Source organism: Protomyctophum bolini (assembly GCF_963924005.1).
Source record: "Protomyctophum bolini genome assembly, chromosome: 7".
Taxonomy (NCBI): Eukaryota; Metazoa; Chordata; class Actinopteri; order Myctophiformes; family Myctophidae; genus Protomyctophum; species Protomyctophum bolini.
The window spans coordinates 44,086,573-44,113,839 of NC_137868.1; the positions used below are offsets into that span (position 1 = coordinate 44,086,573).

Sequence of the window (27,267 nt, forward strand, 5' to 3'; positions counted from 1 at the left end):
CACTATTGGAACATCCTTAACTTTTGAATTGTCTTGTGTTTCATTTTCCAAAATACCTCTATTTTTTTTTCTTCATTTGCAAAACACGTGTGATGATCCACATTTAACTCTCCACACTCTCTCCAACATGGTAGCCTGTTTGTGTAATCATTTACTCTTAAGCTTTGGTATGGGTGGCTGTGGCTCAGGAGGTAGAGCAGGTCGTCCAATGATCCGTGGGTCAGCGGTTCGAATCCCGGCTCCTCCTCCTGTCTACATGTCGAAGTGTCCTTGGGCAAGACATTGAACCCTGCATATCCTCCAGTGGTTGCCACCATCGGTGTGGGAAGTGAGGACACTGGTGTTGACTGTTTGCCGCTTCACCTCCCAATGTATGAATGAATGGACCATTCTAAAGCGCTTTGAGTAAACACGTAGTGCTTAGAAAAGTGCTATAAAATGCAATCCATTATTATTATTATTGGTGCTTAATTTTTCCAAGATTTTATCTGCAAATTAGTGGATGATTCATGCATTTTCCACATCTTCGTTTCGTCCAGTATTTTTCTGAAATTTCTAAGTTGAGCTGTAATTTCTATTTCTATTTTACATAGCCTACAGTTAGTAGGCCTACTTAGTTGTTTATTTGATACTTATGTATCAATTTTAGGTAGCCTATACATTGTAGATATCATTCGGACCGCTATTCCTTTTAGAATTATTTTTATTTAATATTAGCGAATTTAGCGTAAACAATGTAATTGGATCCACATAAAGTTTTATTCTTTATCTTCTATAAAGTTCAGAATTGGGTGATTACCAAATTCTCTTTCCATCTCTTTCCACTTTGCTATATAATCAGGATTACATAAAAATACATCTTCTAATTTGGGAGGCCCATCCATCCCATGCTATCTTTTGGCAGCCGCAGGTAGAGTTTAAAATCCTGATTCCCACTCAAGGGCCCTCCACCCAATATAAATCTTGATGTTGTCTTGTCTAGGCATAGGCTATTATAAATAATATTGAACTTGGGGGACCTCTACTGGAAAGGATAGGAATAAATAGAGAAGCCTTGAGTTGGATTTTTTTTCATCAGCTTATTTGAGTATATCTTAACTTTAGTAATCTAGAGTAATCTTAGCTTTTTTGAGTATTTTTTTGTTCTTGGTGTAAATTAGCCACTACAACTGGTTTAAACAACATTACGAAACAAAAAAATACTATTAAAGCAATTTAACAGACAAACAAGCCCGAAGTGGCTTATAATAAGCTGATATGGCAACACTGCCGTCCGGTTACGCAAAGACCCGCCCCCGCCTGCCTCTGATTGGCCCCTCATCATCCTTGGGGAGTCACGTGACCACCGGGTCTCCCTATGGTCCATCCACTTTGCTGTTTGCAGATCCGGTCTAGAGAGGGTACGGAATTAAATAACGTATGAGTGTTGGTGTGGAAATGACCGGATACAGTAGGCGGGCTCCACAGCGGATCTGAGCCTAAGATCTGAGCCCTGAACAGTATAGAAACCATAAGATGCGAGCTTAGGTTTGTTTACGAATGTGCCTTAGATGTAAATAGATTTACCAAAGATATTTAAAAGTCTCTGGCTTTTGATACTTTTTTGAACAATGCCAATGTGGCTAATCAGCTAACACCAGTAATACAAAAGCGTTATGAGTGTGTGGTTCCTGTGTGATGCGTGGATAAATAAATTAATATGTAAACTCAGAGAGGACAGACAGTGGCTGGAGCCTAGAGCCAGGTAAGTGGTAGCCTCGGTCCCAGGTTTACTTATCTGCGAAGAAAAGAAAGGGTAAGTGGTAAACTTCACACATACTTGGATACATATACACATTACACGTACTTGAGCTGCTGGCTGACTGACTGACACACACACACACACACACACACACACACACAGTACACTACACTACACGTGTTTCTGAGCTATCGATTGGATTCTTTATTTACAGTTTCAAAGTAATACAAGCTATGCTAAGAGGATTTATAACCCAAGCAAGGCACTATATGGCTTATAATAATACTATCTCAAACTTATATAGCGCTTTTCTGAGTACCCTATAAGACGCTTTACATGGGTCTTTACAGAGGTAACAACACAAATAAAAACAACTTTATTAGGAAAAAAATGAAATAAACACTAAAAGCTATAAAAAAAAACATTAAAAGACAGTGAAAAGGCTTGTTTCCATTTGGTTTCCTTCATATTCAATTCATCTGAGTAAATAAGCAGTTTTGTTTTATTTGCTTTGTGGTCTTGCAGATGTGGTATTTTATGCTATTTTAATTTATTGTAGGCCTATTTATTGTTTACATTTTTGAAAATCACATGCTAGAATTTAGAGACACGAGGATTAATGTGGTTAACTAGTTCTAGGATCATAGGATGACATACATACACCTGCTGACAATATTGAATAGGATCATTGGACAAACTGTTATCTTTCTTAATGCTGTTGCTATTCTTTGATTATTCATAATAATCATATTATTCCTACTGTTAGAGGACATAACAACATATTGTTTACATTACCCGTAGCCTACCCAGTGTAACAATAAAGCAACATTGAACTTGAACCTTGAACACTGGTGTGTGTGTGTGTGTGTGTGTGTGTGTAAAGGGATGGGAATTGATAAGATATTCACAGTACTATGATAGCATGATACTATAATACTATTGATAGAAACCATTGCCATTAACGATTCTGCCTATCGGTCCAATTCAAAGTAAAGGTCCTTGCAGACTGGACGCGTTTTACGGAAAACCTGTGGAAAAATGCTGCTAAAAATCCGAAAAAACGCAGCAGTGTGCGGGGACCTTAATAACTTTGCCCCGTGCAACTTCAGTTCACGCTGCCAAACAGAAAGTTTTGGCAATGTCCCAAACGACATAAACATATTAATAAATCGTTATTGCGGTTATTTGAGTGACAATTAATCGACCAGCACAACTTCTTAACCGTGTACAACTTCTTAAGTGTTATTCTACTCTTATTCTGATCACTCTGTTTGCATTTTCCTCAGAGGATGAAGACGCTCGTGCTGTGAGGAGGATGATGACGATGACGACGGTGCGCGTGCAGGGTGCTCGCGCTGTGAGGGTAGGCCTGTCACAATCTTTACATAATGGCCTAATCTAACAGCAATTACTTGACATTTTTTCCCCCAAATTGCTACATGGTGGTAGTAGAGTTGCTATTTCTGCATTATTTTCTTTTTTCATTTTCTTGAAAGTATATTATTGAAGGTAAAAGGTGTCGTTCCTCCGAGTTGTACTGCTTGTCAAAGGTGTAAGTCGCAGACTTGAAAAGAAAAAAGGGAATCCTAGGCACTCCGTCTTCAGATGATTTATTGATGAGCAAGGCAAATAAATAACGGGACATTGCGCGTTTCGACCAAAAAGGTCTTCGTCTGGGTCTATATCTACCATCTTGGGAAATTGGTCACCCTCGCCAGGTATATTATATATAAAGGTGTCTTTGTATATTTAAGTTATTTGTCATATCTGCCCTGTGCAATTTGTGATTATTGAAGCCAATGCCCAAAACACAATGAAATCGTTAAACGCAGTTTATTTGTGAGTATTATTAACCTAAATGTGTAATGGTGACAGCTCTGTGGAACGACGCTGTGCCCATCGCGGCGGTCCCTGCACTGGTCAGGACGTCGGCCGACGCACGCCCCTCCCCCACCGCCACCCCCCTACGAGGCGGTCATCTTCGACATGTATGGAGTCCTCCTGCCATCGCCTGTCACCTTGGCAACAGGTTATACTGAACAGAGCGCAGTCATGTTTCTGTCACACACGCACAACACGACTGTTGAAAAGCATTCGGGGCGCCTGATGGAGGGGAAAGGAACTGGTTGGAATAACGTGTTCCTTCCACGCGCTACGACGTCCAACCAGGGAAACTCCCCCCTGTCAGGTGTAAAAGGAGCAACTTGGACACTCGGGCATGAAGGAAGCATGAGTTCAAGTCCGTTGCTCTCCCCTTGTCCCCCATATATGGGGACTAGGTTGATGGAGGGTGTGTAGAGCCCAGGATCACATTAGATGATTGACACAGGGGTGAAAAATGGGTTACAAAATCGTGGGATAAAAAATATACATCAAAAAAAGAAAGAAAAGCATTCGCACACCAGTTAAAATGTCTTATAGCGACAGGTGTGTGTGTGTGTGTGTGTGTGTGTGTGAAGCAAGGTGAAGCAAACACTTTTTTATTTAATTAATTGAATACTTTATTAGTCAGAATTTGAAATGTCATTAATGCTAAATGGATAACCCAAGATTAAGATTTTATGGAAGATGTTTAATCTGAACATATCGATTGTTTGACTACTTCAACTGCTCTAATCTTAATAACCCGGAAATAGCCTATATACAAACTCTCAATGCGTGACACATTGAGGGCTTGTTGAGAATAGGCTCTACTTTCGGCTGCCCAACATGCTTCCATATAGAAGACGAGGAAGGCTTCTATGGAATCCAAATGACTGAAATCAGTCAAATGATTCCTGAAGTTGTATCCACCCCCCTGCCTCTCTCTCTCTCTCGTTCCTGTCCAGAGTTTGAGAGTCAGCACGGTGTACCTCGGGGTACGTTGGGCCGTGCTATCAGAGCGGGCGGGCGGGACGGAGTGTGGCACCGCTTCATGAGAGGCCACGTCGGAGTCCAGGACTTCATCCAGGCCTTCGGCCAGCTCTGTTCTGACCTGGTGAGTTCATCTCTCTCTCCGCCTAGTTGGAAGACAGCTCTGTTCTGACCTGGTGAGTTCATCTCTCTCCGCCTAGTTGGAAGACAGCTCTGTTCTGAACTGGTGAGTTCATCTCTCTCCACCTAGTTGGAAGACAGCTCTGTTCTGAACTGGTGAGTTCATCTCTCTCCACCTAGTTGGAAGACAGCTCTGTTCTGAACTGGCGAGGTTGCCGAGTTCATTTCTCAGCACATGTCTCCTGTTTGGAAGACAGACACATTCCTCTTAATTTTTGTTTATTCCCTTCATCATGAGCAGACGTAGAATACGCACATCGACAGGCTGGGTGCTGGACGGAATAAACTTCAGTAGGTATTGGATGGAGCCACAGGTATAAGAAATACGTTCTTTATTGAAATACTGACAACGTTTCGATCTATTTGATCTTCATCAGGTCATGTGAACATACACACAAGTTTGTACTTTTATAATAAGGGAGTGCCCCCATTAACCAATCAAAACACCACATTGTGGTTGTCAGTATTTCAATAAAGAACGTCTTTCTTATACCTGTGGTGTGTGGGCTCCATCCAATACCTACTGAAGTTTATTTAGTCCTTCAAAAACCTTCAAAAACCTTCAAAAAGATTTAAATATGTTTCAAATTGATCTAGCTCTCAAGAGAATCACTGCTTGAGAAAGCAGCAGCCCTGTGGTCTAGCAAAGTGGGTAGAAAGGTCACCGGTTCGACCTCTGCTCCCCCATTGAAGTGTCCCCGAGCAAGACACTTACACCTAATTCCTAACACCTTACCCGAACGCTCATTGGACATTTCTCATGAATTAAATACAATTTCTTCTTTTTTTCCAGTAAATTCTAATAAATTCCATACATTTAGGAAAACAAATGTTTAAGAAGTAGTGGAAATAGCATATGTTTAATAGCACATGTTTAAGAAGTAGTGAAAATAGCTGCTATTGTCAGTACTTTGCATCACGGGCTAAAAGGTTTGGGAAACCACTGCTGTAAACGATGCCAGTCACTGTTGTCCTCGTCTCTGTATACATGCAGAGAGAACAGATTGACAGGTAGCCCAGACATTCTAGTCTTTGGTGTCAGATTCAGATTCAGATAGACCAAACGGCGGTCCTAAGTTGGTGATGCCGACATAACATTTGATGCCAAGATACCCAGCAAGCACGGTCCAGGACCTGGACGAATTAGTTACGTCTCTATATTGGGGCCAAATCAAGTCAAACCAAGACTACGGGTAGTCAGATCTGGCCCAGAATATCACCTGATTTCAACCAACCTGCCCACTAAGACAGACCTCCCTGGATGAATCGGAGAGAGTCCGATTCGAGGCCGGATCAACTTATGTCATAATCATAACTGAGGTTTGGCAAATTAGGTTTGGAAATATTCATGTTAAGAACAAAGGCTTTAAGATTTCTAAGACTACATGAACAAGTATATAAGGAGTAGAAGAAGATGATGTATGGACGTATGTATGATTAATGTATGTCGGTTAGTCTGTGTATGTATATGTGAGTCATGTATCGGTTTGTGCAAAAATGAAAAAATAAAATGATTGAAAGAAAGAATAATCATAACTGGTCAGATCTGGTCCAGAATAAGCTATATTATTTCAACTGGTGAAATATGGGCTGTGATCTGGCCTAGTCCTGAACCTAGTCATTTGGCTTGCCGGGTAACATTGAAACAAAAACACGTTATTGTCACAGTACGTCGGTTTTCCTAACCAACATATTCCCGTTCCCCCCGTTTCCCCCTCCCCCAGGCCGGGTGCCCAGTTCCCATTGGTTCCTTCTACTCTGCCCTCATCGGTGAGCCAATGAGCAGGCCTGTTCCAGTGATGTCAGAGGCGGTACACGGCATCCGCAGGAGTGGCCTGAAGACGGCACTGCTTACCAATAACTTCCTGCTGCCTGACGGAGCACCCTTCATGCCCTTAGATCCCAGCGCCTTTGATGTGGTGTGAGGTTCCTCGTACGCATTACACCAGTGGTTCTCAACGTCTTTTTCACCAAGCACCACCTCAGAAAATATTTGGCTCTCCACATACCTCCATTATGACTTGGGTTCAAATACAGTAGCGCATAGCGTACACCTGACCTATTCCGTCCCATCCTATTCCCACAGGAGGCATATTCATTCTAATTAATATACACATAAGAATAATATGTTTTTCCACAGTTCCACACAGCCAACAAGCAAATTGATAATAAAACTGGGACTCAGTTCTCACACAACACACACACACGCACGCACACACACACACACACACACACACACGCGCGCACACGCGCACGCACGCACACACAGAATGTCACTACGCAATCCAGGAACTCGTTGTTGTTGCTATGACAAAATACATATTTTTTCAGAAAACTTATTTAGAAGGCGTTTTTAGAATCGGTGTAAATGGGTTAGTTAAAATTAAATTATTGTGTGTGTGTGTGCGTGTGTGTGTGTGTCTGCGTGTGCGTGTGTGTGTGTGTGTGTGTGTGTGTGTGTGTGTGTGTGTGTGTGTGCGTTCATGTGTGTGTGCGTGTGTACCGTAGGTGGTCCAGTCGGTGACAGAGGGGCTCAGTAAACCAGACCCACGGATCTTTGAGCTCTGTCTGAGCAGACTGGGCGTGGCTCCACAGCGCGCCATCTTCCTCGATGACCTCGTCTTCAACACAGACGCTGCCGCCCGCCTCGGTATCACCACCATACAGGTACGCACGCACGCACGCACGCACACACACACACACACACACACACACGTTACGTCCCCCCCCCTATACGCTTTCCTACTGTCTGTCTCTCCTACACTGTCTCCCAATTCAATTCAATAGGGCTTTATCGGAATGACAAAAACATGTTTACACTGCTTCGATTGGCTGCTTAAACGATGACGTCGTCACGTCTCACCAGGTGACAGACGCGGCATCGGCAGTGCAGGAGCTGGAAGGGCTGCTGGGTCTCCGTCTACGAACTTTGACCCCCGGCGGCGACACGTCCACTGACTCGTCCGACTCTCAACCAATAGGACGGCACCTGGCGGCCAGCCAGCCGATCAGAGAGAAATTGACAGACTACCTCAGATCACGGCGACAACTGGACATTTCAGGTAAAGATTGTAGATCAGCTTTTTTTTGGCATATTATTCCACCAGAACAGGGATGCTAGGGTTTAAAGTGATTTGGAGGGGTAGGTATACCCTCCCAAAAAAGTAATCCTGGTCTCTATTCTCCCTCCCCCTTGACCTGACAGGTTGGCCTTGTGGTTACTTAGAGTGTCCGACCCTGAAACTGGGAGGTCGGGGGTTCGATCCCCGGCCCGGGTCATACCAAAGACTGTAAAAATGGGACCCAATGCCTCCCTGCTTGGCACTCTCAGCATCAATAGGTTGGATTGTGGGTCAAATCAACCCGAGCGCGGCGCGCGCTGTGGCTCACCGCTCCAAGAGATGGGTCAAATGCGGAGAACAAATTTCACTGCGGTAACATGTGTGGAAACCCCCCCCCCTGTCAGATGAAAAGGCTTGGTCAGTCCGTTGCTCTCCCCAGGTTGGCAGAGGGAGTGTAGCACCCAGGATTACATTAGACAATTGACATAAAAGTCGTGGGATAAAAATTTAGGATTTAAAACTGGTGGAAAATATTATTTTGAATGTATGTTTTTATCTCTCCTCGCCTCGTCGCACTCTTATTGTGTTGACAAACGGGCAAGAAAAGAAAAAAAGATGGATAGGACTGAAACAATTCAAACGAACAAAGTGGATTCTGACAATATGAAACTAATGGAAATGGCGTGGATCTCGGGGAAGTTAAATATTTAAAAATAAAGTATTAAACTTATTAAACTGGAAAAAAGTGAAGCTGTGGGTGGAAAACTTAAATTGAAGCAGTCTTTGCAAGTTGTGTTTACTAAAGAGCTGCGAGAGATGGAATCCAGAGCTTTGACATTTGGGTTCTCTTACAAACAAAAATATAACTTACTGTACACCTCCTTTCATGTTTCACTGTCATTGTGTAGAGGAGGTATCCCTGCAGCAGATCGGGCCTACATTGCACCTCTTGTCCACTAGAGGGCGCCAACTCCTCATCAGAACGCAACAGGAAGGGCCTGTGGGGAAAACCTGCCTCAACACAGAACTCGGGTACATTCATAAAGCTGTATCTACAAAATGTTTAACTGATTTTTTTTTGTTGTTGTCACGTAATGCGCGAACACACTCGGTTACATCAGACTGTTATTATTTTTATTTATTTTTACTAATTAATTGACTATTTGTTCATTGAAACAATGAATACAGTAAGTACAGTAGGTAGTAAAACAATAAAAAAGATGACATGCTCACTCTCGGCAGGGTTTTGAAGGCTCTCGGCGGGTCTGGTATTCCTGTACCAGTGCTTGTGCACTACTGTCAGGACCCATGGTGAGAATACACGCACGCACGCACACACGCACGCACGCACACTACACACACGTTCATCGTTTGTGTGTGTGTGTGTGTGTGTGTGTGTGTGTGTCTCAGCGTGATAGGCGGGCCATTCCAGGTGCTGGAGGTGTGCGGTGGGGGCGGGGGTGGGCGGCGTTTGACTGATGTCACCCTGTTAGGCCACTCCCCCTCTGACAGGAGAGCCGTCTATGAGGCCATGATGGATGCCCTCTGCCGCATCCACAAACACACGCTGCACACACAGCTTGCTGCTCTGCCAGGTACACACGCACACACACACACACACACACACACACACACACACAGCTTGCTGCTCTGCCAGGTACTGTACACACGCACACGCGCGCGCGCACACACCACCAGCCCAGCTTCAAACTTTAGAAAATATTAGCCTGGGAACGATGCCATTTTCAGGTTTCTGATCCGGTCGGAAAACGTCATGTTGTAGTCACTGGTTTGTAGTCATCAGGCTGGAATACTTATAACTTTACTTTAACCCATTTTGGTGTTAGCATCATGCCATGCTTTAGCTATTGAAAAATAGCAGATCTACAAGACCTTGTAGGTCTGCTATTTTTGAAAAATCGAAGAGCGACTGACATAGACACATAGCTTTTTCAGAAAACTGTCAGGATGTAGAAGAAGACATTTATAGAATCTGCTGGTCTCAGGTCAGAATGGGTTCATTACTTTTCATATCCGTGGCCTATAGACCGACTCTCACGGGCCAGTTTGGATCGAATACCAGGTGGCTTGGTGGCGCGAGGTTAAGACAATATAGAAAAAAAACGAAAACGCAAGGCGGTGGTTGGGGCGAAAGGGCCTTTCTGTGTGGGAGTACACTGGAGTTTGCATGTTCTCCCCGTGTCGACGTGTATAGCATGAGGTCAGTGCGTTGCGCTCCCCAGGTTGGCCGAGGGAGTGTAGATAGCCCAGGATTACATTAGATACATTAGATAATTGACACTGGGTGAACAAAATCGTGGGAATTTTTTTTTTTTGAAAAAGAAAATATATATTCTGCCTCTCCTCTCATTTTAGTTCTTTCTGTAGACCAGAAGGTGGCGATGGGGACACGGCGATACAGAAAGCTCCAGGAGTCAGCTCTCCAGAGCTCCAGTCAGACCTTCACAGTTCACCATGAGGAGGAATCCACAGGGACGGCCATGGAGAGACTGTGCGCCTGGCTGCCACTTCACCTGCCCTCCAGACGCGCGCACACACTGCTGCACGGAGACTACAGGTACACGCACACACACACACACACACACACACACACCCTACTGCACTATGACTACAGGTACACACACACTACTGCAGATTATAGCCACCAATGTACAGTTTTTAAATGTACAAATATTATAAAAAACACATTTTTTTCTTGTTTATTATTATTATTATTTTATTTTTTTACATAATAGGTAGTTAAACAACTAGTCAGTAAACTAGTAAACCAGTAAACTAGTCAACCAGTAAAAATCACTAATCGCACACTCTCGTACGACTCTAAATGTCTTGCCTGTCCTGTGTTTTTCATGTCTGTCTGTCTGTCTGTCTGTCTGTCTGTCTGTCTGTCTGTCTGTCTGTCTGTCTGTCTGTCTGTCTGTCTGTCTGTCTGTCTCTCTCTCTCTCTCTCTCTCTCTCTCTCTCTCTCTCTCTCTCTCTCTCTCTCCATCTCTCCATCCAGGGTCAGCAGTGTTGTGTTCCACAGAGACAGGTGGGAGGTTGTGTGTGTGATGGACTGGGCCCATGCTGCCATAGGAGACCCACTGCTCGACGTGACCGCATGCTGCTCACAGCTGGCCGGTATGTGCACGCACACACACACACACACACACACACACACACACACACACACACACACACACACACACACACACACACACACACACACACACACACACACACACACACACACACACACACACACACACCCGCTGCGCTGTGCGTGAGTGCACTACATACATTAGCTCTGGGGTGCCAGGTGATTGAGCAAACAAGATTGCCGCACCTGTCACCATCGAGTTGTTTAGATTTTTTTCGAATTACCTGTCCTTTCCCAAATTGACTAAATTTTTTTTGACTAAATAACTGATGGTCACGGCCACAAAATGTCTTCTATTGGATTGCATTTTTATAGCGCTTTTCTATGCACTACGTGCCTACTCAAAGCTCTTTCATTCATACATTGGGACCATTGGGACCAGGTAGCATCCGGTTGTTCACATGTTGGGTTCCAGTGGAACCTACACACTACAACATGAGAGTTTCACTGAAAAAACGCCGCTGGTTTTGGAGTGAGTGTGCCGTTAATGAACCTCAATCATCCTTCAGGTGTGAGCGGGAAGGGCTTCCCCAGTCCCGAGGAGCTGATTGGCCGCTATTGCGAGCGCATGGGGCAGGCCATGTGCTCTGACTGGAGGTTCTACATGTCGCTCCAGTTGTTCTGCCAAGCCGTGTCGCGTCAGGAGGAGGTAGGTCAACATGCCTTCCAGACGGTGGAGTCACGAAGATGCCAAAAGCCTCGAGCGGCGGCCGCGGCAGGCCGGCGTCTCTTCCGGGGTTTTCTTTTTTAGACAGCTGGTGGATGGAAATTAAGCTCCACCCACGCGGCAATTTGCAGCGTCGGCAAAGAGTTTCCGGTTTTCTGGCCGACGCTGCGAGTTGCAGCGTGGGTGGAGCTTCATGTCTAAAAACCCGGAAGAGACGCCCGCCTTCGTGACTTCGTGACTCCACTGTCTGGAAAGCAGCTTGTGTGGGACTTCACTTCACTTGAACGGGGGATTACCAGTGTGCCTTTTGAGCAAGGTCACAACTCTTCTGCAAAGTCCCAGTAAACGGGGAAGACATCACTGCCGCTAGAGGCCGCTACCCATCTTTTTTTTATTAGAATCCATTTATTGTCACTGTACAGAGTATACAAATACTTAGACAATGAAATGAAGGGTGTACAAAGAGTGCACGGAGCCGCTGCAACCGAGTGCGCCGCCACTAGTTTCTTCCTGGCAGAAACAAAAGAAAGAAATGGGAGGATGCGGGTGAGGGAGGCAGGGTTGGGGTGGGGGTGTTGACAGAGAGGGAGGAGGGGGTGGGGGCATACATCACATCATTATAATTGTCATTGTATATCGTGCAGGCACAGAATGCACTTGGGTGGGGGGGGGGGGGCAGGGCAGGTTGTAGGTCTGGGCAACAAAAGAAACACTACCGACACACCACCCTTCTGGATGGAGGAGCTGAGTTCGCGTAGGAAAGAAGGGAAGCACAGCCGGAACAGCGCGGGTGGGGGTTGGGGGGGGGGGTTGGGTAGGGTGAAGTGTGGTGCGGAAATGTGTGTGAAATGTCTCGTTAAGTTCATTGTTTATGTCTGCGTATCTGGGTCTCAGGGTCGCGTTGTCTCAAAGTCCAGATAGTGGAGACGGCGGCCTTGGTTCTCAGTCGAAAAGCACCCTCAGTTGGCTGTGTGGCGGGGGCGGGGGCGGGGGGGGAGCGGGTGCGCGTGATTTCTCTCCACCGTCTTTTTCATCTGTAAGGGAAGCCCGGTTTAATGGCCGGTTAATCAGGATTTCTTTAGCGAGGAGACGGACTTTACTCATCTTCTCCTCTCCGTTGCGCTCGCAGTAAGGTTCCAGCTTGCAGTGAGGTTCAAACGTTCCAGGGTGATGTCCATTTTCCGGTCTTGGGCAATGAGTCTTTCAGAAAGTCTCACAAGGGTGGTGTCCAGCTTCTGATTAAGCTCCACTAGTGCCGCAGACTGAGTGTCCAGCTTCCGATTAAGCTCCACTAGTGCCGCGGTCTGAGATCCCACCACTCTGCACAGTTCGTTCACCACAGAGGCCGGCTTTGGAACGCTCTCATCTGCACCTCTCAAAATCTTATAGGTCAGCAGTTCCAGGCCCAGGCCCAATAGCACCCAGCCTGCCACCATAAATCTCAGGGACCAACTAATTAATTCCATGTTTGGCGAGAGATTTAGATTTTAGACGAGAGAGAGACGGTGTAGAGAGAGACACGAGCAGAAGCAAGCAGGGAATACAGGCGGGGAGGGAGGGAGAGAGAAAAATGCGACCGCCCTCTTCGAGTAGCAAGTAAGACCCAACTATGTGTTATCTCACGCATTTGAGGCTGCGAACAGGAACTCAAACCATTGCCATCCAACAAATGCTGTCTTTCTTGGGGTCGCTAATGTTGCTGCCTTTCCCTCTCTCTCCTCCAGGTGGCGGCAGAGTTTAAAGCCCTGAAGGACACGGTGGACTTGGATACGGACAGAGAGCATTCTGATAGGCTGGTGCAGAAGGTGGCTGCGGTGGAGAGGCTAGCTGAGTTAGCATGGGATTTGGCTACTCAGGAGGGATTCAGGCTGTTTAACTCTGACACCTAATAGAGAGTAGAGACACACACACACACACACACACACTAAGGAACTGGTTCCCACCGGTTGGTGAACCGCGGCTTCAGTTCTTTAGTCCATGAGCCAGACAGAGCTCCAACATTGGTGGGAAAAACTCCTATATTAAATTGTTTATAGGATCAATACAAGCAAGTTAATAAATGATAACCCTTCCACAGTAGTAGCTAGCTTTTTCATATTTTGCATATCTTTCTACACAATGCCTCATTTGCATATTGACAAATGTAAAAATGTGTAATACAATGAATAAATCATTGTCTTCGTGTAAGTAATCAATTGGGGAAGTGTCATGGTGATAACCATCTAATATAGTTATGGTTTTGCTCCACTCAATTCATAATTAACGTTCCAATTTTGGAGCTCTGGCTCATGGACTATAAGAACCAAAAAGAACTGAACCGGTTCCCATTGGGAACCAACTGGTGGGGAAAGGGTGTTCAAAGAGTGTTCCAGGGACCCCCAGCCTATAGGGGTGCTCCAGGATCTATAGATTGTGTGTGGCCTATAATGCACATCAAACTGGGGGTCCTTGAAATGAAAGGGTTTGATAAACACTGCACTGAGGTCTGGGATTGGTAACTCGACCCACCTGCAGTGGTTGGCATTGGTCTCTCTATATCTTCAATATATATATATATATTCGTTATCCACGTCAGAGGTAAATAAATTCATACAAAAAGGACATACAATGAGTGCTGCCATTTTCTTTATCTCTACTCTTCCACTGTGACCCTGGTGTGTGGGGTTAATTGGGACACCTACTGGATGACAGCTAGAACTGCCTGAGGCTCACAGGGATTCTTGAAAGAACGCTAGAACTTTGGTCTCCCACACGGCTCGTGGAGCCAGATATGGGTTCGAATCCCGGGTAGGACATCAACCAGCAAGTTGTGATTTTCACTTTGTGATAATTTGTCATTTGTTCATTCTCTGTATGAGATGTCTGAAAAATGTGCAGTGCAATTAAAGCAGTACTATTATTAATAATGACGTGTGATTTTTAATGATGTTTTCTTGTGTGTGGGCGCATTAATATAAAATAAATAAGTGTTACTGCAATACATGCCTTACTGGGGCCAGTAAGGCATCTGGAAACACTGTTGTTTGCCGTCACGTTTCAAATGCATGCCGTTTTTTTCCACATAGCCCTAATCCTAATGCATTGCATGCTTTGCAAACTTCCAAGTCCACCACGGTAGATTTTCCACAACGCTACCTTTCACATTTCAATAAATTCCCCCAAGACATATACTTCTGCATTTGAAAACATTATTAGTGAATCTATATACGGCAGCTAAAGTCTTTGTTCCAGATGGAAATGTTTAAAGCCAGGTAGTTACAACACTTTTTTTGTTACAACACTTTTTTTTGTTGTTTTTCTTCTTTGTAATTATTTGTTTGGTCCAAAATATTGTGTTTGTTGTCATGAGTTGTCACGACTCGAGTTGGCTTTGTCCGTGGCGTAACCGTCTTTAAATAAATACCTTTTGAAATGTCTATGGGACAAATGCATTGGGAATCATTTCCTGGGCCTGGCGTCGTCATGAAAGGGGGTGGGAGTGCGATGCTCTATACTAGAATTGGAAAGAGACTAGCAGTGCAGTGTTTCGAAAAAAGCCTCAAGGTTCCTTGAGGGACAGTGTCCAAAACGGACAAAATGTGAGCACCACTTTGCTTAGTTTGCTAGAGGAAAGGCCTTGGGGGTCACACTATAATCACTGCAGGGTTCATCCTGCATTTCACTCGAGTGGATTTAGACATATAATTTATTCTACACAAGTGGAACTTTGGCCTAACACAGGCCAGAACTGTGGCGCTTTCTTGAACACATAACTTTGATTGTGACTCGTCTGCCATAGTGTGTTGTGTTGTGTTGTGTTGTGATGTGACACACTTGATTCAGTCAGTGGTTCCCAAGGTGAGGCCTGGGGAGTCCCCCAGGGGTCTTTGAGGGAGTTCCAGGGGGTCCCCAGCTAAAGGATAGTTTGGATGAACCAAATGGACCCTTATGGGCCTGTAATTCTGAGAGTGTACAAATGGGACCAAATGGACCTTAACAGCTGGTCCATTTATATTCCATTCCATTTGTACGCTCTCAGAGTTAAATTAACTTTGATTTTACAATATACATTTGGGTCCCAGAGATAGAAATGCCATTAAGTAACCGGCCATGAATCACATTTCATATTTCATATTTATGGCAAAGTGTCATTTAATGCAATCAGATAGGCCTATAGGACTTTTCCATTTGGATGTATGGCCTGTCAAAGCCAGAAAGATGATTTTTTTGGGTGCTACTCAGCATGATGATGTCATGCGCATACTGTACTATTATAATATTGTAGGCCTACTGGAAAATGACACTTTTGTCTGACTTTCCTATGCCTTGCCTTTAGTCAGCAGCACTTACTCATTCAGAATGGTATATCTGTATCTGCATTATATTTATGAGGCAAAATGGCAGTGGTGGAACTTCCGAGGAAAGTAACTAAGTAGGCTAAGTAAATTTTCTCAAGTAGGCTACTGTATTTAAATATAATTTTGAGGTATTTTACTTGCGTATTTCCACATTTCTATACTTTTACTTATACTCCAGTAACTCCACTACAGACTAGGCAAATATTGTACTTTTACTCCACTGCAATTCATTTAAAGAGTTAAATTATTGCTAAACATCCGCATTACTTAATTTACAAGAAGTCTACACAATTAGAGAATATAGAAGAATTGTTATTTTTGATCAACGACAACTACATATTCTTCGGTTTTGGTTCTGAGCGGCTAAATTTCATCCAATGGTGGGTCTGTGTGGCTCAAAATAAACGCTGAATAAATAAAGGGCCTTGAACAGAACAGGGTTGAAAGCCACTGACTTGAAGTATGCTTGGTATTCAGACAGGTATTCAGATGTTCATGCTTCAGATCAGCTGACAGTGTTCAGCACTTCTTCAGGTCACGTGTCATTATTCAAGTTTCAGGAAACTTTTTTTGTTTTGTGTCCCGCCTCCGACTCGTTCCCATTGGCTACACTGTGTCAAGTCCATAGATGTGATTGGCCGCGGGGCTGGCGGCTACAGTGTAACCCAGGTTGGATTAAACGACGCCCCCTTTCTTTAAACTCGGGTTTATGTGTAATGGATATCTCTCTGGATTCTCCTCCAAAGTCAACGACTGGAATTTCACTAGTTTCTTTTTTTTTAACGGCAATGATATAAAACTGGAGTAAAAGAACCGAACCATCCGCGAAGGTGAGTCGATAAAATGACACAACAACAGTCTGTTTATAAATTATATACCCTCTTGACCAAAAGTTATGGATCGAAGGAAACTTTTGTTTTCAACTCTGCTGATCCCAAGCCAAGGTGTCCACTGTCTGTCAGACACACCGTGTTATTTATTTAGATCGCAAAGCTCGTGTCAGGCGTTTCGTTTATCAAGGATTTGCGGCTTTGGTTCGGTTCGTTCAGATTGTTATTATTACAACATTGAATGATCGACGTAGCATGTGTATTTATGTACATGTCGCCAGTTGCTGTCATTCAAGCTGCCTTGTTGATGTGTGTGTGTGTGTGTGTGTGTGTGTGTGTGTGTGTGTGTGTGTGTGTGTGTGTGTGTGTCTGTGTGTGTGCGCGACTGTTCGTGAGTGGACGCAGTTGTACAGTATGTATAGCCTACGTGGTTGTAATTTTTTTAATTTCAAAGACCCCCCATAATAACTATATGCGGTACAGTAAGGGTCCATTTGTAACACCCACTTTGACAACCTCTTTGTGTAGTGTGTGTGCTTCTGTGCTAATATTCTTTACTGCATTATTGCCAGTTGTTTTATACTTTTATTATACCACCAGTCTAGCTCTCTGGTCCATTATAGGCTATAGCCCTAAATGCCCTTTGCTGCCGTTGCAAACTTGCAGGCATTCGAGCTGTGGGCCAGAGCTATACCTACCACCAGTCTGCAGATATATTGCATTGACAACAACAGCAATGAGACAGTGGATTTTAATATTTACCAGAACAGGTTGACAGAATGACATAGCCTATTTGACATAGGCTACAGTTCAAAGGGCAAAGTGTCATCATAATTACAGAACGGTGTCAAGGTCTATAAACAACCATATACAGTACATGGAGCTATTATTGGACCATATAACAACCAGTTCTGCAGTTTGAGATGATGATATACACACCCTTTCATTTCACAGAGGTGTTTTGTTGGCCTGTGACTCATTGCCTAAGAGACCTTGGTAGTACAAAGTAACCCCAGTCAAAGGATCCCTGGCTATTAAGACAAATATGCCTTAAAATATTATACTTGCCCTCTACAACTAGAATTATACAATAAAAACACCTTTAATATTGTATTTTTTTTATAAAAAGAGAATCTTTCACTCAATAGGAGCTGCTCCTGTCGCAAGTTGATGATGTGGTCTAGCCCTATGGAATGTATGGATTATGGAGTGCATACAGTATGCTAATAAAAAACAACTTTATGCTTCCTAAGGATAATATGAGCATCAAATCAATATTTTAAATACTTTTTATTAGCATGTGCATTCCATATATTCCATAGGGCTGGACCACACATAGACATATGACATCATCAACTTGCGACAAGTTCCTATTGAGTGAAATATTCTCTATTTATGAAAGAAATACAATATTTAAAGTGTTTTTAATTCTTAATTTTAGTTATAGAGGGCAAGAATAATGTTTTAAGGAATATTTGTCATATTAGCCAGGGTTCCTTTTTCTAAACCACGCCAATGCAACTCATTGCAACAAAACAGTTTGAACGACATGTCACACCAGTGCAACTCCTTTCCTTGCAACTGCCATTGAGGATAATGGTTGCAAATATGCAACTACTCTAAACCGTTTGGTTGCAAGGAGTTGCATTGGTGTGGTTTAATTGGGCCTTATAGTAGTAGAGACTTTAGTGTTTCTGGATCAGGGCTGTGTGAGTTTAATGCAAGGCCAGCAGTTAGGAAATCCTGTTCTTTTTTTTTAATACTCATTGCAGTTAGGAGGACGGTCATAGAGGTTAACTTCACTTCTTGCTATTAGGAAGGGATTAGAAGGCTGACTTTGGGAAAGCGTGGTAATATGACTTCACATGTTGTCACAAGCAGAGCCATGTGAAATCCTGAAAGGCGAGTACTATGCTGTATGTGTAGGCATGTACTGTACGTGTGGCTGGGGGTAATACGTACACTACACACAGTGCATGCACTGTGGTTAGTAGGCCTGTGTGTACTTTAGCTGTCTGTGTGCTTCTTGAGCACTGCCATTTCAGTGTTTGCATTGAGGCAAATCAACCGCTGGAAAGTAAATATCGGCTTTGCCGACTAAAGTAAACGTTGTGCTTTTTTTTATTAGTTTTTCGTCTACTCAAGTTCATTAGTTCACGACAATTGCATTACGCTGGCTTTCTTAAGAAACGCACACGGTTTGACCTTTGACAAAATAAAGAGTCGTTGCATTGCACAGATGTACACTCATTAAATTGAGTTGTGACACCAAAGACAGATTTTGATTTTACATATACAGTACCTTATTTCTTCTATCTATCTATTTTCTTTCACATCAGGAAGACATTGTAATGACCATACAATTTAGACTCAATAGGCCCACCCCACAATAACCCATGCAATCTCCAAGACTTCCTCCCCAGTTGGAGTAAAGGCCGTCGGGAGCGGGAGTCGAACCCGCGGCACACTGCCAGACTGGATTACCAGCCAAGGTGCCTGGACCGCTGAGCCACGGCCCAGGCCTACAGTATATATTCTTTTAAAGAAAAAAATATCCTCTCTCGCCTAAACCGTTATTACAAGGAGTTGCTCCAACTGGTGTGGTTTTGGCCTTATGCCAGTGTGCACAGCACTAATCACCTTCCCCTGTGCCAATGTTGGCACCCGTGACTAAAGGTACCCCCCCTGGTATTAGCCTGTTGTGTTTTCAGTGTCACTATTAACCCATTTAGGCCTGTCAAAATTATTCTAAATAATGACAGTTTTCTGAAATACCTATGTTTCTATGTCACTGGTGCTCAGTATTTTGGATCCCAAAAAGTATATGTAATTGGCCACCGACCCCCATCTGAAAATATGTTGTTCCAGGGACCCCCCCCCCACACACACACACACACACACACACACACATTTTGTCCAGGTCGATGATGTTCTTTTATTTTATCATTCCCTTTCAGGAATGGACGTCGAGACACCTGACATCAGCTGAACGTCGCCTTGCAGCAATGGCTAGCAGAGCGGCGTGGTGTGAAGAAGCTAGCCCATCCTCTGTAGCCTCAAAAGGAACGGGAAGTTGTAGAGAAATGGGCTATTAAGAGGAGATATGGGCAACACGTAGATAGACTGGTTTATTTTAGGTGGCTATAGGTATTTATTTATAGATAAGAGGAAGAAGGTCTTTCGCAGTAGTAGCAGTAGTAGTAGTAGTGAATGAAATGGAGACGGAGTATGGGGAGAGTGTGCTGTGCGGGGCCGGTGAGCTGGACTTGGACCCTGACATTGTGAGCGAGGAGGCCGGGAAACTCTATTCAGAGTTACAGGTAAAACATTTCTCATACAGTTCATGTACATAATGATGATATGACTCACGCTCACCCCAACACATCTCTCTGTTTTTACTAACCACCTAAAACTGGAGTATGAATAGGGCGGGCCTTTAGAAAATACAATATACTTACTGTATGTCTTGCACAGTATATTGCACAGTGAACAGAACTTTAACCAAGTTAAACCCTATATTCTTTGCTGATTGTAGCCCCCAGAACCCCCCTATACTTGGCCCCCCTCATCCTTTTTTCCCAGTCTACACCAAATTGATTCACCAAAAATACTATTAATAGTAGTTGTAGATCTGCGACCTTTGAATGTTCATCCAGAACGGGGCACTATAGGCTTAATCTAAATCGATAAAAATGTATAACGAAATGCATGATGAAATCAAGACCGTAATGAATATCAAGTACTCTAGTCTGAAGCCTAGGATAAAATCCAGTTAATAATTTAGGCGGTGAAATCAACACCATCTCTAGCCAGCAGCCAGATAGTACTGGTGCATTTGACTACAGATAGGAGATTTATCAACCCTGCTAACAACTTTGACAGGTTACCTGCTATCAATTGAGGTGTATTTCATAAAACCTATTTTATGTAGTTGGTTAAATGGTGCAAAACCTATTGTATGTTAGTTACTAATTCAATTGTCACTATACAATAAGTGAAGTCAAGCAGGGAAGATTGCAAAAGACCCAACTGATAACCTCAGCACCTGCTTCATGGTCCTGCCCTTGGGTACGATATAAGTTGCCCCTGTATTTGTATTCAAGAAGGCAAAGGGTAGTGCCAGTTTCATTGTGTGCCAGAAACACAAACCATGTTTTTGCTAATGCTCCCCCATGACGAAACACACGCATGCACAAAGGCAGACACCTGTATGAGTGCTAATACCCCCATGGACAAGGACATGCATACAAACGCATGAAAGCATACAGTTACACAAACCTGTAAAACAAAAACATTAACTGTGGAGAGGACCTATTTTAAAGACCCTTTTAAGATTCTGAATTATGCATACCTTTTTATAGAATAAAAGTACTTCTTGTCTTTATTGTCGGTGGCTGGGTGTTTTAATTGTCTCGTATATTTATTTATTGTCTTGTCTTGAGTGTAACTAAGCAAGTATGCATAGTTACAGGCTATGGTAAAGTATGTGTTTCCCAAACTGTTTATCTCGAGAAATTAGACATTTGCCTAGTTGGACCCAAACTAGTGAAAATAGCAGAACTTAAGCTCACTACACCTCGCAATTATCCGTGGAACAAAGTCAAACTAAATGCAATGACTCAACTGTCTCGCACTCTATAAAATCACACCCGTGTGAACTGAGTGGTGCAACCCCCCCCCCCCCCCCCACCTCTCTCTCTCTCATTAGTAGGCAGCAGGCACATCACTATCTCCCTATCTCACTATCTCCCTATCTCACTATCTCCCTATCTCACTATCTCCCCAGACGGTGGTGGAGACCCATGGGGCGGGCGTGGTGGAGTCTCTGGTGCCCATCCTGGTGTGGGTGCTGGAGGGCCTGGCTAGCTGCCGGGCCCAGCTCAGGGAGACGGAGCACGAGGCGGAGCGGGAGAAGGCAGAGCGAGAGGCGCTGCTGGACCGCTACCAGGCCGAGAAGACGCTGAGGAGGGAGAACCAGGAGGTGAGAGGAGAAGCGTGCTGTGTGCGTGCTGTGCGCGTGTGGTGTGTGTGAAAGCAAGAGGCGAGAAGAGATCATAGACTGTAAAAAATATGGACAAAGCGTTCCCCGGGTCTAACATGAACGTAAAATGAAGCCTGTCAGTCCTTGAATTGTAAATCGCCATCTTTCTAGATCCGTTTGGGCCCAGCTGGCTCATTGGCTGGCCCAGACAACGAGGCGGGACTTCCCCCCTTCTTCTTAGTTGGTTTTTTATTTTGACTCGAGTGGGTGGGGAATCCCGATCATAGACTGTAACGGTAGCCACGCCCCTCAGAACATACGCGACTTTATGGTCATTTTTTTAAATAAATGGGACCATAATTTTCCAAAAAGAATATTATGACATTAGAAATGAGACTTTAAACTAATGACTGGAAGCAGAAAGTATTCATGACCATGTTTATTAAGGTAATACAGTCTAGGTGAAGTTGGGCCCAAATACACGGACTTCTATGGGGCTATGGGTTTTTTTGGGCCCAATGACAGCGCCACAACAGGCCATTATATGAACTTTCAGGAAATCCCGATTTCCTCAGTGGCTTCACAAAATATCTGTCTGACTGCCCCCCCTGGAAGAGATGTGTATTTGTGTGACACACTTTAGCCCTATTTCATACTTTGTGTCGTGCAAAGATCCAGACGATAGTCCGTCTACAATCACGCCACGTGTTGCATTGTGCCACGCTGTGACCTTCTAGATCTGCCATTTTCTGTATTTTCATTATCGTTTATGTTTTATTACCCATCGTATCAATGAGTTCGCTTAACTGATGCGCCCCTGATTTGTTTTATTAATTTTTTATTTTTTCTCAGAGGTATCTAGAGCTGGACGACCAAATGGAGCAGGAGAGGAGGGCCATGAGGGGACGAGACCAGGAACGAGAGCGGCGAGAGAGAGAGCTGGAGAAGAAGGCCAGAGAGCAGGCTGACCAGTGTGAGTAGCTATCGTTAGGGTTGATCGATTGATTGATTAAATATCTCCCTCTCTGTCTCTCTCTTTATCATTCTCTCTCTCTCTCTCTCTCTTTCCCCCCCCCCCCCCGATGTGGTCGAGCCCCACCCTAGAGCATGGGGTCTGCCCATAGAGTATTAAAAGGATAGAGACTAAACTAGCGCGAAGCTCCGCCCCCTCCGCTATTCATGTCAGTGGAAGTTGCTCAGTGGCGTTTTGAAGCACCCGGAAGGCTGCCGGAAGTACCGTCTTTTCGCTGATTCAGCATTTCACTTCCGCATTTGGACACCAAATTTTGGTGTCCAAATGCGGAAGTGCACCCAGAGTGCACCTGGGCTTTACATTGGGCGCTCGGTTGCACGGGGTTTCCTCGTCAAGAATCCACGGGTCCGCCTGCAGTCCTTCCTCTTACCACTAGGGACCAGCGCTTCAACATTGGAGTGCCTAGCTGGCCCCTTGGGTCTGCCTGACGTTTCTTCCAGTTAAAAGACCACTTCACCACTTTTCAACCTATCTTCATATAATAGGTCCTCACTAATAATCGTGATAAAATGGCACGATTCTTTTCTACTCAGTCTGTGTCTCATAGGAGGGTTGTGGGCTGTTTAGAAACCGTCTTCCAGTGACGTCATCATTAGGCAGATTATTTTTTAAACAAGATTTTTTTTTTTACAATAATGTTTAGATTTTCATCATCGTGAGAACGATGGCTTCCATTTTCACATTGCAACTTTTCAGGACTATAGAAAGCCTGCAGTTTTTATTAGCTTGTATTCCAGTGACATATGATGTCACTGGAAGACGGTTTCTGAACTGCCCACAGCCCTCTTATGAGACACAGACCGAGTAGAAAGATACTGCGCCATTATTAGTGAGGACCTATTATATGAAGATAGGTTGAAAAGTGGTCCTTTAAGGTGGATATATTCATTAATTAATTATTATATATTTATTATATATTATTATTATTTATTATACGGACGAAATCTTCGACGGAAGTGTGCAAACGGTATTGACATGGTGGTTGAGGTAGTTTTTCTTCTTCTTTTTTTTACGCCCTGCGAAATTCGCTCAGATATTCGTCCGGTAATACGCACAAAAGGACAGAGTTTTTCGTTGTCACTGTTGCAAAAACTGCTTGCTCAGGATGGGACAGTGTCGGGTCTCTGGTCTACGTGTAAAGCGAGAGAGACAACTTGTTGTGATTTCACACTTTATACAATTTCATTGAATAGCAGCACGAGGTACACTCAGACATTTTAGACTAAAAGGATAACACAAAAAGTCCCGGGGAGTTGTTTCCATTGTGGCCCTATGTGTGGTTGAACTAACAATGCATTGCATTCAGGTTGGACAATGGTTCTTAAACCTTTTATTTATAAGGACCCCCATAACTCTGAAAGTGTACAAATGGAACCAAATGACGGGTCCACGTTGTTCCATTGGAAACTCTCAAGAGTAGCCTCGGAAACCCAGACGTTTTTATTAGAGTAGCGCAAACATCGCTCACTCTCTGCTGATTTCTGATCGTCTGCACCTTTGTTAAATTGACACACACACGCACACATGTACACACACACACACACACACACACACACACACACACACACACTCCTCTCTCTCTCTGTCGCTCTAAGTAATTAGTCTCATGTCGCGCAGCTGCGCAATGCGCATAGTTTCTCCCGGCGGATCCTGCCTGGAGCTGCCTATGCCATAAATAGCATAGGTGAGTTCCAGGCTACTCTCAGAGTAACGGACCTGTAAGGGTTAATTTGGTACCCCCCCCAAGGAACCCTGGGGGCCCGTGGACCCCACTTTGAGAACCACAGATGTAGGAAATGCTGTTTTTTTACTGTGACACTGTACGGCACAACTTCCACGGGCGCATACATTCAAACCTGCCTTGTACGCATGTTGATATACTACGACTGCTGGGGGAATAATCGGATGATCAATAATTCAATTGAAGCATTCACATGCACATAATTCAATTACCGGTAGTCTAATTAGGACAGTAACCCTCTTTTTTTTTGCAATTGCTTGTAAATAGTATACTGTGTAACATAAGAAATGTAGTTCTAGAGGTCTACTCGGGACATGATGGTGGTTGTAGGGTGGTTGAATTCCATTCGCAAACCTTCTTTTGTCGCAACGGTTGTTGTATTTCTCCCAATAGGAATGGAAGTCGTTTTGTCGTTTTGTCATGTTTGCAAAATAACTTTGGATGTGTATAATCTGTGGCATGTACAGTATGTGTCTCTGATGTCTTGGTAATTGGTATAGTCAATATAAATATAGTGGCCATGTCTTACGGCACAATTATAATTTTTTTGCTTACACCATTCAGACAAAAGTGTTCTTTTCACCACACTTTCCCAGTCATCTCTTTTCTGGTGACACTGACTATTGTTTGCAAGTTTGGTCGTGTGTAGCTGTCCATGGTGAGTCAGTGACGACTCGAGATGAGAATGGATGAAATTAGGGGGCACGGTGGCACAGTTGGTAGTGCTGTCGCCTCACAGCTAAAGGTCCTGGGTTCGATTCCCGCTTGGGACGCTGTGGGTGCTGGCTGTTTCCTCCTCCGCGTCATCAGTGCCCATACCTGAAGGCGGGGTTGGCGAAAGGGCCTTTCTGTGTGAAGTTTGCATGTTCTCCCCGTGTCCCCTAGGGTAGGTACCCTCACAAAAAACATGCAGTAATCCTGGTCACTAAACTGCCTCCCCCTGGCCAGCCGGGGCGCCTGATGGAGGGGAAAGGAACTGGTTGGAATAACGTGTTCCTTCCACGCGTTACGTCCAACCAGGGAAACTCCCCCCTGTCAGGTGTAAAGGAGCAACTTGGACACTCAGGCATGAAGGAAGCATGAGTTCAAGTCCGTTGCTCTCCCCTTGTCCCCCATATATGGGTACTAGGTTGGTGGAGGGTGTGTAGAGCCCAGGGTCACATTAGATGATTGACACAGGGGTGAAAAATGGGTTACAAAATCGTGGGATAAATTAAAAAAAAAGAAGAGAGAATGGATGAAATTAGGGACAGGGGAGTTGTGGGAGGGTGTGTTTGTTTCCATGTGACCACGTTGGATATGTGGCCTCCAGCACATTATTACATTCAGCGTAGATGAACAGTGAAACATGTGAAATCCAGGGGGCCCCAGCTACATATACTTTTGTCAATACTTTAGCCATATTTTATAAGTTGGCTATTATAGCAGACATGCAAACCGTATGTCTGCTATTTTTTGTGTGCTATTGTCAGATGGGGGGGGGGGGGGGGGGGGGGGGGGGGGGGGTGGGGGTCTGTGTGCAAATGCATATAAATGGGGGCCTTGACATGAAAAAGTTTGAGAACACCACTGACTTTATTAGGCTCTAATAACTGATGGTTTACGCTTTACGGGGTAGACAGGTTTCAGGTTAACTGGCTCGTAACTCTTCAGGACATCTGGTCCCGAAGAATTAAAGTAAGTGAGCCTTGCCGAGCCATGAGGCCAGCCCCCATATAGGGCAGGAGCCTATATATCTCCTGTTTCTGCAGCGTGAGGCAGCTCTGATGTACAAGTACACTTCCTGGATGTGATGTATACACGTACAAGTGGTCACTCGTGCACTTTGTGTTTGCTTGACTGATTAGTGTTGACTGTGTTGTTGTTGGTTTTTTTTTTCGGTTTGCAGTGGTGGCACTGGAGGAGCAGAGGGCCATTCAGGGCAGAGAGCTGAACACACTGAAGCACACTCACAACAAGGTCAGTTTTATGACTTTTGGCTCCCCTTTTCTCCTTTATCTCTTCCCCTCATTGTTATTTCACACACTTTTTTTTCTCTCTCTCTCTCTCTCTCTCTCTCTCTCTCTCTCTCTCATATCATTTTGCCTTGTAGTTGACGCTCTCGTATCGGGAACTGCTGGAAAAGAAATCGGAAAGAGAGTCTCCTTTAAGGTCGCTCACTTTATTCTACTCACTGAATTCATACAGTAGCACACGTGCAATCACTTAATTAAAACCAGCTGTGGTGTGATGGTCATTTACTTGTATACCGAGTGGTTCTCAACCCTTTTCAGGCCGTGATTCAACCCCCACCCTGACATGTATACAGAGTTGTTGAGGCTTTACAGTACATTTAGTTTGACCTGGTTCCAGTTCCGCAGATAAATAATGTGAAAATGCCACATCTATACAATCTCTGCGAGGCGTAGTGAGCTTGTAGATCTGCTATTCTCACAATCTTTGCCCCTTTTTGTTGTATTATCTTGACAATTTGGCCAATGTATGCATTTTGTTTATAGTATAGTTTGTAGATTACTTTTGATGCAGTAATGGTCTTTTTCTTTTCCTTTCTTTTTTGGGGGGGTATTAGAATTGTCTTAAAAGTCCTTGAATTGTCACTTCACTGTCATCTGGTGACCCCCCCCAAAACAGGTGTGGTCCTGACCCACATGTTGAGAACCACTGTTGTATACTATATATAGC

At 44.1% G+C, this 27,267-nt stretch overlaps 2 protein-coding genes across 2 annotated transcripts in view; both read left to right on the forward strand.

Moving 5' to 3' along the window:
- The first annotated feature begins 1,539 nt into the window (after positions 1–1,539).
- LOC308318031 (acyl-CoA dehydrogenase family member 10-like) lies at positions 1,540–14,505 on the forward strand. Its single transcript, XM_080767399.1, has 14 exons — positions 1,540–1,744; positions 3,028–3,104; positions 3,617–3,770; positions 4,570–4,718; positions 6,499–6,693; positions 7,283–7,441; positions 7,641–7,836; positions 8,745–8,868; positions 9,079–9,147; positions 9,247–9,431; positions 10,213–10,414; positions 10,859–10,977; positions 11,506–11,645; positions 13,388–14,505. The coding sequence occupies exons 2-14, from the start codon at positions 3,057–3,059 to the stop codon at positions 13,550–13,552; spliced, it is 1,905 nt and encodes a 634-aa protein (XP_080623525.1). The 5' UTR covers positions 1,540–1,744; positions 3,028–3,056; the 3' UTR covers positions 13,553–14,505.
- A 2,196-nt stretch (positions 14,506–16,701) lies between these two features.
- The window catches only part of LOC308318386 (C-Jun-amino-terminal kinase-interacting protein 4), a 40,010-nt gene continuing 29,444 nt past the window's right edge, over positions 16,702–27,267 (forward strand). The window contains exons 1-6 of the mRNA XM_080767919.1: positions 16,702–16,830; positions 19,788–20,150; positions 21,617–21,811; positions 22,664–22,784; positions 26,474–26,544; positions 26,678–26,736. Of these exons, the coding sequence (XP_080624045.1) occupies positions 20,046–20,150; positions 21,617–21,811; positions 22,664–22,784; positions 26,474–26,544; positions 26,678–26,736 (551 nt within the window). The 5' untranslated portion in view covers positions 16,702–16,830; positions 19,788–20,045. The remainder of the gene's footprint in view (positions 16,831–19,787; positions 20,151–21,616; positions 21,812–22,663; positions 22,785–26,473; positions 26,545–26,677; positions 26,737–27,267) is intronic.